Genomic DNA, 12850 nt, shown 5'->3' on the forward strand with positions numbered 1-12850 from the left:
TCAAGCCTGACACGATGTTCGCACTCTTCTAATATTCCTAATTTGATCCTAACGAACAATGAAGATATATGTTCTGAAAAATTCATATTATTGGTCTATCCAATCAAGATGTTCTAACTGTTCGCTTCATTCCTTCACCTATCAAAAGGCAAATTATCAGCAGGCAGATTAAGTTTTACGAAAGAGCTAACTTTGATCATATTAACAATGAACTATCGCTTTTTTCTGTCGACTTTGTGAGAGATTACTTGTCGCGGGCAGTAGAAGAATACTGGTTACTAAAAAACGCACTCACTAATCTCATAGATAAATTTATACATCCCGATCATTTCCATAAAATCCGATAACACTGCTCCTTGGTTTTTGTTGAACCTTCGTCGCCTAAATAACAAGAAAAAAGATTGTTCAGGCAAGCTGACAGAAATAGATCATCTGAATCCTGGCGTTGTACAAAACATGTGACAAGTTTACTCAAAGCCACACGCAGACAATTCTATAAACGGGACCTGTCATCGACGTTAACAACTAACCCTCGGCACTTTTGGCGTGTCGTTAATCCCAAGCATAGTCCTGACATCATCCTTACTGATCATGATGGTGCAGCGATAACTGACATTGATTGTTCCCAACTATTAACGAAACATTTTCATCGGTATTCACGCGCAAATGCTTAGAACCGTTAGCCACCATGACTCGCACTGATTCGTTTATGCCGGAAATAATAATTACCAATTCTAGAATTTATTCTCTCCTTACTAATCTTAAGATTTCATCTTCCGCTGATAATACTGGCTTAAATAAAACAATTCTAAAAATATAGCCCCAAGCATCTTCCCGATACTTTCCACCTTATTTTCACAATCACTATCAACAGGCGTTATCCCTCACGATTGGAAGGTGGCTAAGGTAGTGCCATTCTTCAAGTCTGGGGATTGTTCTTCACCGCTTAAAGGGGGACGTGGCTTATGTACGCATCGCGAAAAATTGCCAAAAAATCTACTTTTTTTGAAAATCACATTTTCAGTTTCTAGAACCCTTTTTCTATCTGATAGCCTTATATCACTGTAAACCACTTAGAAGTGCTCTAAAAATTCGTTTTATCAGCCAAGTTGTCGAAAAATCTCGCGGAAATCAAGAAAGAACAGCGTGTTTCACGCCACAATATTTCCGGAACAGCACGACCGAGTGCCGCCATCTCGGTCTCGTTAGAAAGCGCATTTCTACCTATTCAAATTCGCCGCTTAGCTCAGTCGGTTGGTTCATGTCGGTTGGTCTATCAGGCCCCAGCTTACATTGAAGCACCATACCTCCTGTCCACAGCCTCATACTTATGTGGAAAGAGACTGATGTCCGCGATGGTGGTTGGAAGGCATACTTTCTTGGAAAAATGGCCGCCCGTCGATGGGACGGAACTCGAGCGGCTCTAGAGACTAGGAAAAGCTTGAGCAGGTGCTGAGCGAGCATGGGAATCTAGCCCGAGTAACTCTCTCAAGGAATGCTGCTCACGAGAGCGAAATACCTTTGTGTAATTGTATTAACCCTAATAAGACTACTTTCGAAAAGAAAACGGCCCAAAGGTCTGTACTACGAGTGCTATGACTGGTAATTTTCTCTCTCTCTCTATATATATATATATATATCATCTGTCGGATCGAATGCGAGTGCTGTTGCTTTGTTTCTGCGTGTAGTAGTTCAGGGAACGAGTTTAAGGGAGGAGAAGAATACAAAAGGAAAGGAAAATTCTGAGGCATAATTGCAGCGCCGTGGTTTTAAAGCACACCCGCGGTAGAGAAACGGAAGGAGATATAAACGTGCGTGGCAATGGTATGCACGCAAAAAACTGCCTTAATAAATTTAGAGACTTGAGAAAAAGTTTCGTTGACAACCGATAATATGGCAATCAGCCCTCGAATAGGACGAGAGAAATTATTGAGACATGGAAAATTCCCTTGAAGTAAGTGTGGTTTGCGAGAGAAATGATTGTAAGTATTGAATTTTTTAAAAGATGAGGCACTTACAGAGAGGACGGCGTCCGCACGATCGAGACTGCACGAGGCACCTTTCTGAGACATGTAGCGCTCTGTGGTCGGAACAAAGCCTCCTTCTATGCCGGCCAAGCGCAGATAACATATGCGTTCCAATCGCCCAAGGCTGCGCGGACAGGCCGCCATTGTAATCTGAACCTGGCAATGTCTAACGTCAGAATGTTATCTAGTGAGGCGAGTCTAGCAGCGTTAGTGGAGGAATTAGAGGGTAGTAAATGGGATATAATAGGGCTCAGTGAGGTTAGGAGGACAAAAGAAGCATGTACAGTGGTAAAAAGCGGGCACGTACTGTGCTACCGGGGCTTAGCGGAGAGATGAGAACTAGGAGTCGGATTCCTGATTAATAAGAGTATAGCTGGTAACATAAAGGAATAATATAGCATTAACGAGAGGGTGGCAGGTCTTGTGAAACTTAATCAGAGGTACAAATTGAAGGTAGTACACGTCTACGCCCCTACATCCAGTCATGATGACCACGAAGTCGAAAGCTTTTATGAAGACGTAGAATCGGCGATGGGTAAAGTCAAAACAAAATACACTATACTGATAGGCGACTTCAATGCCAAGGTAAGCAAGAAGCAGGTTAGAGACAAGTCAGTGGGGGAATATGGCATATAGGCTCTAGGAATAGCAGGGGAGCGTTATTAGTAGAATTTGCAGAACAGAAATAATATGCGGATAATGAATACCTTCTTCCGCAAGCGGGATAGCCGAAAGTGGACGTGGAGGAGCCCGAACGGCGAGACTAGAAATGAAATAGACTTCATACTCTGCGCTAACCCTGGCATCATACAAGATGTGGACATGCTCAGCAACGTGCGCTGCAGTGACCATAGGATGGTAAGAACTCGGATTGAGGAGGGAATGGAAGCAACTGGTACATAAGAAGCCAATCAATGAGTTAGCGGTAAGAGGAAACTAGAGGAATTCCGGATCAAGCTACAGAGCAGGTATTCGGCTTTAACTGAGGAAGAGGACCTTAGTGTTGAAGCAATGAACGACAATCTTATGGACATCAATAAGGAGTGTGCAATAGAAGTTGGTGGTAACTCGGTTAGGCAGGATACCAGTAAGCTATCGCAGGAGACGAAAGATCTGATCAAGAAACGTCAATGTATGAAAGCCTCTAACCCTACAGGTAGAATAGAACTGGCAGAACTTTCTAAGTTAATCAACAAGCATAAGACAGCTGACAGAAGGAACTATAGTATGGATAGAATTGAACACGCTCTCGGGAATGGAAGAAGCCTAAAAGCAGTGAAGGAGAAACTAGGAATAGGCAAGAATCAGATGTATGCGTTAAGAGACAAAGCCGGCAATATCGTTACTAATATGGATGAGATAGTTCAAGTGGCTGAGGAGTTCTATAGAGATTTATACAGTACCAGTAGCACCCACAACGATAATGTGAGAGAGAATAGTCTAGAGGAACTCGAAATCCCACAAGTAACGCCGGAAGAAGTAAAGAACACCTTGGGAGCTATGCAAAGGGGGAAGGCAGCTGGGGAGGATCAGGTAACAGCAGATTTGTTGAAGGATGGTGGGAACATTGTCCTAGAAAGACTGGCCACCCTATATACACAATGCCTCATGACCTCGAGCGTACCGGAATCTTGGAAGAACGCTAACATAATCCTAAACAATAAGAAAGGGGATGCCAAAGACTTGAAAAATTATAGACCAATCAGCTTACTGTCCGTTGCCTACAAAGTATTTACTAAGGTAATCGCAAATAGAATCAGGAACACCTTAGACTTCTGTCAACCAAAGGACCAAGCAGGGTTCCGTAAAGGCTACTCAACAGTAGACCATATTCACACTATCAATCAGGTGGTAGAGAAATGTGCAGAATATAACCAACCCTTATATACAGCTTTCATTGATTACGAAAAAGCGTTTGATTCAGTCGAAACCGCAGCAGTCATGGAGGCATTACGGAATCAGGGTGTGATGAGCCATATGTAAAAATACTGAAAGATATCTATAGTGGCTCCACAGCCACCGTAGTGCTCCATAAAGAAAGCAGCAAAATCCCAATAAAGAAAGGTGTCAGACAGGAAGATACGATCTCTCCAATGCTATTCACAGCGTGTTTACAGGAGATATTCAGAGACCTGGATTGGGAAGAACTGGGGATAAAATTTAATGGTGAATACCTTAGTAACTTGCGATTTGCTGATGATATTTTCTTGCTTAGTAACTCAGGGGACCAAATGCAATGCATGCTCATTGACCTGGAGAGGCAAAGCAGAAGAGTGGGTCTAAAAATTAATCTGCAGAAAACTAAAGTAATGTTTAACAGTCTCGGAAGAGAACAGCAATTTACAATAGGTAGCGAGGCACTGGAATTCGTAAGGGAATACATCTACTTAGGGCAGGTAGTGACGGCGGATCCGGATCATGAGATGGAAATAATCAGAAGAATAAGAATGGGCTGGGGTGCGTTTGACAGGCACTTTCAGATCATGAACAGCAGGCTGCCATTATCCCTCAAGAGAAAAGTGTATAATAGCTGTGTCTTACCAGTACTCACCTACGGGGCAGAAGCCTGGAGGCTTACGAAAAGGGTTCTACTTAAATTGAGGATGACGCAACGAGCTATGGAAAGAAGAGTGATGGGTGTAGTGTTAAGGGATAAGAAAAGAGCAGATTGGGTGAGGGAACAAATGCGAGTTAATGACATCTTAGTTGAAATCAAGAAAAAGAAATGGGGGGCATGGGCAGGACATGTAATGAGGAGGGAAGATAACCGATGGTCATTAAAGGGACGCTAAAGTAAAGAATGATTTCTTCTGCATCAGTAAATTAGTGTTCTACTACTCCAAAAACACCACATTTACAACGATGAGACGTTTGGTAAGCCAGAAAAAGCGCAAGAACGAAATACGGGTGGCGACGCCTACTTAAGTTCCCGCACTTGGGGGCTGTGACGTCTTGGATTTTGATGGCATCTTCTAGGGCCTACTAAATATATATATAGCGGTACAGATTGACTACATTGTGTTCTATATAAAGGAACCAAATATTAAACATGGCAAGTTTCGGAGGCCTTTAGTCAGCCAACGCGGCCCAAATGCGAAACATACTTTGGAATCCCTGACGTCACGCTGACGTACTGGCGCTGACGTGTACTGGCGCTGACGTGAAATGCTAATACTTGGGCCTTCATTTTCTCATCTAGTAATCAAACTATTTTTTTGAAATGACTGCCTGCAGGGTTCTCAAACAATGCTTCATTAGTCTAAACTGATTTATTGCTTGGCTTTAGTGTCCCTTTAAGGGTTACGGACTGGATTCTTCTGCAGCTGGAGCTGGACTGGAGCTTTTTCTGCAGCTCCTCTGTCCATGTATCTTTGAGGCAGAAATAAAATTTATTTATTTATTTATTTATTCCAAGGGAAGGGAAGCATAGCAGGGGGCGGCAGAAAGTAAGGTGGGCGGATGAGATTAAGAAGTTTCCAGGGACGGCATGGCCACAATTGGTACATGACCGGGGTTGTGGGAGAAGTGTGGGAGAGGCATTTGCCCTGCAGTGGGCGTAACCAGGATGATGATGATGATAGCACGAATGCGTGGATAATCCAGATCAGATTGTCTTCCTTGATTCCGCGGTACCATAGAGTTTCATATTAGTATACCTAGAGGCAAATCTGGCGCTGCGATCGTTCAACCATCATGGGAATGATGCACGTGGAATGATGGGAAGTACATGATTCGGATTGGCATTCTATTGACTAGCGAACTAGTCTAAAAGTATTTTTTTGGCAGTTTTGGTTTCGCTCCAAGCGCAATTGCTATAACCTGCAGTGGGACAGTGCAACGCAAAGCTCTCTGCCTTTGTACTGTTGCCCGAAGTGGCGACAACGGGCTGGGCCAGCAACTGGGACGATGTTTGTGTCGCGGTGTGGCGTCGAAGCCCTGACGAGAAAGCAGCGGCATCGTAAACGTTGAAAGAACATGTTTTGAGCGTTTGGACCTTGGTTTGTTAAGTTAGGTTGGCATAGCGTTACGTGCTTTATGAAACTTCAGAATAGGAAAAAGAAAGCACTGTTGATACAAGACATATACAGTTGTGCTTCTAGTGGCTTGACAATCAAATTTTATTGAATGCTTCATTATGCATTGCTCGTTTACGTGCTCATTGAAATGCGTGTTTTAGGTCTTTGAGAACACAAACATACTTGTGGTAGGAAAGGTTGCTGCTTCCTGGCTGTAGTCTAGTGTCGCAAAATGGGTACGTGCAAAGCCACGCCGTAACGCTTCGGAAGCGGTACGTCAATATAACATATGATGAAGCATACTCGTAGGAGGTCACTACAGCGTCCTAGCTAGCACTGCAGCAGATGTGCTTAAAAGTACTTGAAGACGTTCAGCAATCATGACAGCCGACGCAGCCCTTCGAAAGAGCGAGAGAGTTCGCAAGTGCCTGTCGTCTGCGAGAAAAGTCTCGCGTTTGCAGCGAGCAGGCGTCGTAGCAGATAACACTTGTAGCATTCCGCTCAAGGGCGCAACACTTTCTCACAATACAACATTTTTATTTGCATAAATACTTGTTGAGTATTTTTATATAAGTACATGTACGGTTGTTATTGCTGTTGCAAAAATAAATAAATAATTATTCTCTGGGGTTAAATTAGGAACAGAAGCCATAGAGTTTCTCACTATAACACCTAGAGGGTAATCTGGCGCCACCGTCTATGGGAGTTTCTTAAGGGGGCACCGTGCCGCATAGAGTTACTGTACTGACTCTAGAGGACAAGCTACCCATAGGGCCCATGCATTGCAATCAGAAGCGTATCCCCGCAGGCTGGCTGTACCCGGTTTGGAGGCAAACCGGATGTGACGTAAGCCAGTGGCGTACTCCCTGCCCCCAGATAGGTACTTGTACGCCTAGGGAAGGACGCTGCTAGGTGCTGCTGCTAAATCCCTGTGGTGTGTGCCGGCCACATGCCATGCACATGCGGCCACTGCCGGCTCACGTAGGTTCGTTCGCGTGGTCTTGTTACGCCTCGCTGGATCGTGTTCAGTCATGCCGTCCTTGCGCGGCGTCATTGTCGGGTTAAATTCTTAAATAGGTCGCGCCTGCGCCTAATTGAGTCTATGAAAGCCTGCACATTCAGTTTTGTGGGCTACAATGCAGTGCGGCTGGCGTGAGCTGTCTCCACGATGCTCTTCGAGCGTGTCGATTTCGCCGTTCTTTATGTTGGCGGAAACGACCTTGAAAGCAACATGGATCCACAAGAAATATGCGACAACATCAAGGTAAGTCTACTGAAATCACAAAATTTGAAACAATAAGCGCTAATAGTTGTGTTGTCTTTTAAATTTTAGGCCTTGATCAACGAGATGGCCCCCGTCGTGCTGGTTTTCAAGGAGCTCCCTCGTTGCGTAGAACATGCTGATGCGGAACAGAAAATGCAAAATCGTCGCTTGCTCAACCGCAAATTGACGGCTACGCTGAAGCGCATGCCGTGTCTGCGGAATTTGAACCCCGAGGTATGGACCCCCCTTTTTCCAGCGGCATGCCGTTACATACCGTCAGGAACACGCTTGGCTTATTTCTGACTCGGTAAAAAATGTTTCACTTTTTCTCGCTGCTCGCTGCGGAAGAAATGCGGACCGTTTGTCGTAGTTGTGTCTCCATTACAGGGTGGCATTACTGCGGTGAACAAAGCAAGTGTTGCCGTACATACTGTGCGCATTTCACCCTTTGTTGGGCGGTCGGAAAATATTGGTCCCACTTTTCAGGGCAACTTCGCTACTCTGTAGCGGTGAAGTGTAATTTCTACCATTGAACATTCCTGTGTAGATATGTTTCTGAATCACGTTAAGCACATTTTTTCGTCCATTTCTTTGTCAAACAACGCGATAGAGCGATTGCGCAGATTTACTTCCCGTTCTACAATGTTTATTTTATTCTATTCTATCGCCTTCCTTCAAACCACCACAGCGGCAAATGGACTCTTTTTATCGGAATTCCGTGTTTTCATATAAGCTGAAAGGCTAAACCCCATGAGCGCGATTTTGTGCGCGACAGCGACGAGCGACGGCTTCGAGCGACGGATCGGGCCGTCGCGTGAACAGATCGCTCGATCTTGTCGCGCGATCGCTCGGTTCTGCAAATCTAGAATTCGTCGCTCGTCGCCCGGAAGTGCTGTGAGCGACTAGCCAATAGCGCGAAGCCGGAACTGGATGTACATAACTCAAGTACTTCCGATTGTCGCAGGGAACGAGCAAACGATTGAATTTTTATACGTGCAAGGATAAAAACCTACTGCAAGACTTTCAGAAATATTTTATGCTGCTTTTTACAGTAAAACACATCAACTTAAGGTAATAAAGCACGCGTCACGCTAGTTTCGGCGCCTATATTGCTGCCCTCATACCGGCAACACTGGGGAGACGTCGCTCGAAGTCATCGCTCGCATGGGGTGCAACTTGTAGGCGACGAGCGAACGCGACAGCCATCTCCATCGCGTCGCCTGTCGCTGTCGCGTGCAAGATCGCTTGCATGGGGTGTATACTTTAAGCACATTTTTTCGTCCATTTCTTTGTCAAACAACGCGATAGAGCGATTGCGCAGATTTACTTCCCGTTCTACAATGTTTATTTTATTCTATTCTATCGCCTTCCTTCAAACCACCACAGCGGCAAATGGACTCTTTTTATCGGAATTCCGTGTTTTCATATAAGCTGAATTTTGGTGCGGTTAGGTGTCTAAATTTCTCGTGCCCACAGCTACCAAAACAGGTGATCAAATTATTAGCATCGCGAACAAATCGCATTCCTACATATGCGAGCTGCTACATACGAGCCCTCAAGAATTCTCAAGAAGCATCTTTTTTTCTAAGAACCCTTGTGATATCGGAAAGCCCTGATTGAGGATTCTCACACAAAGCATGCTCAGTAAGTATAATGAAAACGTGCACAAACAATGTATACTTTACTGGGTACTCTGGCTGCTTGTAATCACATTACAGGTGACCACGAGTAGGTAGAAACGGGCCTTGAGGCTGTATAGTGGGATGTAATATTGCCACTTTTCGCTATTACAGAATCATAGTCAGCTTTGAGATTTTGCGTTATGTCAAAAATACCTCATAAAAAGAAAAAGCACTTGTAATGTCTCGGACACAAAGCGGCCTGTTCTCTGCTTGCGTCTATGAAAGGGTTAAGATGCACACACTATTCAAAGGTCGCATTAAGGAAGAAATGAGCGGCACCGTACTGCCTTCATTTCTTCAAACCCTTCAACAAAGCTTGAACAAGAAATGCACGCGAGGGTGTCACTATAGACAGCTGCGGCAACACTGACGCATGCGCGAGAATATAAAATGAGGTGCAGCTGTGCGGTGCACGCTGCCGTGAAGTTCGAATTAGTTTCCCCCTTGCAAAACTACCGGAAAGGATATATTGCATCCATCGGTGTTAATATATTTTCTTGTTTTCATCCAACATACACATCCCCGTTAAATCAAATAGATCACTGTAGATGGTGGCCACAAGCATATTACAAGAACTGTGAATTGGAAGCTGTTAGCTGCCTGTGGCACAAAGTCATGCAAGGGTACATGTAGTCTTTGTGTGCACATTGACTTCATGTTTTACTAATTTGACTGGCTCCTATTGCACTCTGGCTGAATAGCAATAACACACAGGCCACTTTACATTCGAATTACTTGAAAGTCTGCGAAAGCTGAAGGTACATTCATAAAAGTTCATAAGTCCATGGCATTAGTGAAAACAAATCTAAACCTTTTCTGGTACAGCTGTGCGTTGTCAGAAGTGGCTCAATGCATTGCAGTGATTGAACAGGCACATATTGGCTGTACCACTTGGATTTCAGCCTGCATGCGTTGGCTGGACAAAAAATTCTACCATATTTTACCTCCAAACTTTTGCTCATGAGTGGAAAGCGCTGTTTCTGTTGTAAATAGATGTGGCTTGCACACAAGGTATGTGCATGCTAAGTGTCTTGGTAAAGAAAAGTAAAGGTATGCTGCACGAACAGAAGGTGCTGCAGCCACATAACCTGACCTTTGATCTTCATTATGCTCGCAGATTGAAGGGATGGAATAAATGCGTGTCTTTTAAATGCTTGATTTCAGCCAGTTAAATTTGCCAACACGGGGATTCAAACCACTGGTGTCCATCTGCTGTTGGGCTGAACTCTCAATTTAGTGAGAATACTAACCACTGCGTTCATTGGTGCTGACAGATATCAGGTCAGTTGTAGCTTGGCATTACTGTATTACGTCACCAAAATGCTAGAGAACCACTTGAGATCCTTCGATGTCAGCATCCTCATAATCAGTGGGCACCCCATAAGAAAAATGGGTCAATTTTGGATGGTATCCTTGCAAGTGTGAGAAGGCTAGGCCACAGAAACTCGTGTTTCTGATTTGTGTACTATTCAGCCACGTTAAAATATGGGTAGCCTAGACATCTAAAAGACGAGGAGCAAGCAAATTGAATGCAGCTACCAAGCAAAAAATGTGGAAGTGTAAGCTGTTGATTTTCTTACTCTAAAGGCACGTTCACACTGAAGACAAAGCGGCTAAACCGGGCAAAGCTCTTGGCCAGGCGGATAAAAGCAGGCATTAAATGAGGCGGCAAGCCCGATCGCTCGCGGACCACTTTTTTTTCCCGCCCGCCAGAGCTGTCCGCTTTGCCGCAGCCAATCAGAACACCAGACGACGGTGGCGTGATGACGACGGTGGCGTGTGCGCGATAAGGATGGACGACCGGTGCCACGAGACGGCGACAAGTGCGCCACAAAAACGTTTGATGCTCCGCCTCGGCGGTGCGGGCAGCCAGGCAAGCCGTCCAGTATACAGGGTGTTTCAGCTAATTTGTGCTGAGGCTTTAAAAGAGAAAGACGGAAAGAAACTAGGCCTGCAGTACTCAAATGCAATCAATTCAGTAAACTACCCTTTTGAGCAACTTTAATACTTGCAGCTCATTCAGAAACATCTGCTTTATTTTATGAAGATAGCTGCTGTGGTTATTTTTTCAGGACAAAAGAAAGTGCACAAGATCGAAAAAACTACCATGCAACTATGCACTTTTGAGCAGTGACGAACAAATGAACAATGCGGCATGCAGACAGGATGTAAAAGGTATGCAGATCCTACACACTGAAGATTATGTAACCAGCTTTCTTTGCTGCTTCTGTTCATTGATGGCATTTGGCAGTGATATGTTAAATGTTACCTTGCATGCACCACTTGTGTTTGTAGTACAGAGCTCACAGGCAGACGTGCACTCCGATGCTCAAGGTGGTGTTGTGCACCATCCATATCCTGTGAGAGTAGTGGCACTGTCATTCCCTCGCATGGCGCATCGCATAGCGGGTGACGTAGAGAAATCCGTTTATTTAATCCTTAGGAGAAATAGTTGCTGCCACGTCCTGTGCCCGACAGAGCAGCGCCTGCTGGCCACCCAGGCTTCTGTCATGCAGCATGGCCTCCCAGTGTTGCAGTGTAGGGACATTGAAGTTTTGATGCTGGACCACCACTTGCATACTGTCGTTTTGAGGCCGTGGTGCTGTATTGCAGCTTTGCATCTGCACATCCTGTGTCAATTGCTGGCATGGACACACTTGCAGTGTTTATTTTTTCAGAAATAGCATAAACATGCCATACCACACCTTGAACTATCATTATAATATTTTTAGTTTGCCACCACAACTGTCACCATGTCTAGTTGTAGTGTTTTTCTTTTAAAGAGACTCTATACGAAGGATGCTTTCTGATGGCATCTTTACCTTCTCGTATGATCATTCAGCGACACAAAGTGCTGCAGCTTCTGCAATGCTTTTGTCTATTCCTTCCAGGCACACTACTCTCAATGTATCATTTGCGCTGAAATAGAATACCGCCCATTGCTCAAAGCAGCTTCAATATAGATTCCAATCGGAAGAATAGGCAGACTTGTGGCAGTATGACTTTCTATAGCCATAAAAGGCAAGCTAGCATAGTGGGGCATTTCAATGCTTGTAAAAGCATTCAACTGCATGTATCTCGAAATAACTAAGCTCAAGCAGACACTATCAAAATTCGTGCTTGTCACGATGAGTTGGTGCGGGAACTTGAAGGTGTCGCTTTTCTTTCATTTTTGTGTGTCTCATGTTTTTGCTAAGGCTCTTGCCACAGCAAAGTTGCACTTGTGGTATTTTAGAAGGGTAATTTACTAATCACCTAGGTGATGTCATTTCGTTCATTTGGTTGCACTTTGTGCATCAGCGCAATAAATAGGTCAAACGGCTTAATACGAAATGTTGCCAGGCCATTTTGGCACAACACTTGTGGATAGCATTTTGGTGTGGCTTGGGCGAGACTGAAAGAGAGAAATTGACACATACAAGCACAAAGGCCAGGCACTGTGGCCTGCACAACCACTAGAATAGCAGCTAGTCTTATCAATTCATACTGAGTATCACAAAGTGTAACGTTGCAAGAACTGTAGCTTGGTTGATGAGACAAGGCACTTACAGCTGTAGCTGAAACATGTGTGATCAACATGTACAAGGTTACAATACTCTACACCCTTTTTGTATTTAAGTTTTTAACTTTGCCCACAATCTGATTACAGCTTTCCAGAGTTCCTTGGAAAATCCTCTCATGCACCTACCATGTGGCGTGCAAGATGGCAGCAGCAGCTGTGGGAACAGTTGAAGAGGCGAAGAAAGGTCCACTTTATAATAGGTTGTATGTAAATAAAACTGACTGAACTCAACCGATTTGGCTTCCACTTTTGTCAAGACAATTGTCAGCAAAGCAATGGGCGATACTAATAAATAGTGC

General features: G+C 44.4%; 1 protein-coding gene across 4 annotated transcripts; it reads left to right on the forward strand.

Moving 5' to 3' along the window:
• The first annotated feature begins 6848 nt into the window (after nt 1-6848).
• On the forward strand, nt 6849-12776 carry LOC142584571 (uncharacterized). Of its 4 annotated transcripts, none has more exons than XR_012828809.1 (4): nt 6849-7307; nt 7377-7541; nt 10154-10270; nt 12639-12735. XR_012828809.1 is itself a non-coding variant. In XM_075694679.1 (4 exons), exons 1-4 carry the CDS (start codon nt 7212-7214, stop codon nt 12719-12721), a joined length of 447 nt encoding a protein of 148 aa, XP_075550794.1. In that variant the 5' UTR covers nt 6850-7211; the 3' UTR covers nt 12722-12776. The 4 variants fall into 4 exon arrangements, 2 of the variants coding, with proteins under 2 accessions (XP_075550795.1, XP_075550794.1); XR_012828810.1 differs by lacking the exon at nt 12639-12735 and adding an exon at nt 11062-11138; XM_075694679.1 differs by lacking the exon at nt 10154-10270 and adding an exon at nt 11062-11164 and having other exon boundaries at nt 6850-7307; nt 12639-12776.
• Nucleotides 12777-12850: the final 74 nt, after the last annotated feature.

The sequence above is a fragment of the Dermacentor variabilis genome, chromosome 6 (assembly GCF_050947875.1).
Source record: "Dermacentor variabilis isolate Ectoservices chromosome 6, ASM5094787v1, whole genome shotgun sequence".
In the NCBI taxonomy this organism is placed as follows: Eukaryota; Metazoa; Arthropoda; class Arachnida; order Ixodida; family Ixodidae; genus Dermacentor; species Dermacentor variabilis.

What these genes read in the sequence shown, in the direction of transcription:
- LOC142584571 (XM_075694679.1), top strand. Translation starts at nt 7,212, where the DNA reads ATGCTCTTCGAGCGTGTCGATTTCGCCGTTCTTTATGTTGGCGGAAAC. An exon ending in TGCGGAATTTGAACCCCGAG is followed by an intron (nt 7,542 to 11,061) that starts GTATGGACCCCC and finishes TTATTTTTTCAG; the next exon opens with GACAAAAGAAAGTGCACAAG. An exon ending in ATGCAGACAGGATGTAAAAG is followed by an intron (nt 11,165 to 12,638) that starts GTATGCAGATCC and finishes ATCTGATTACAG; the next exon opens with CTTTCCAGAGTTCCTTGGAA.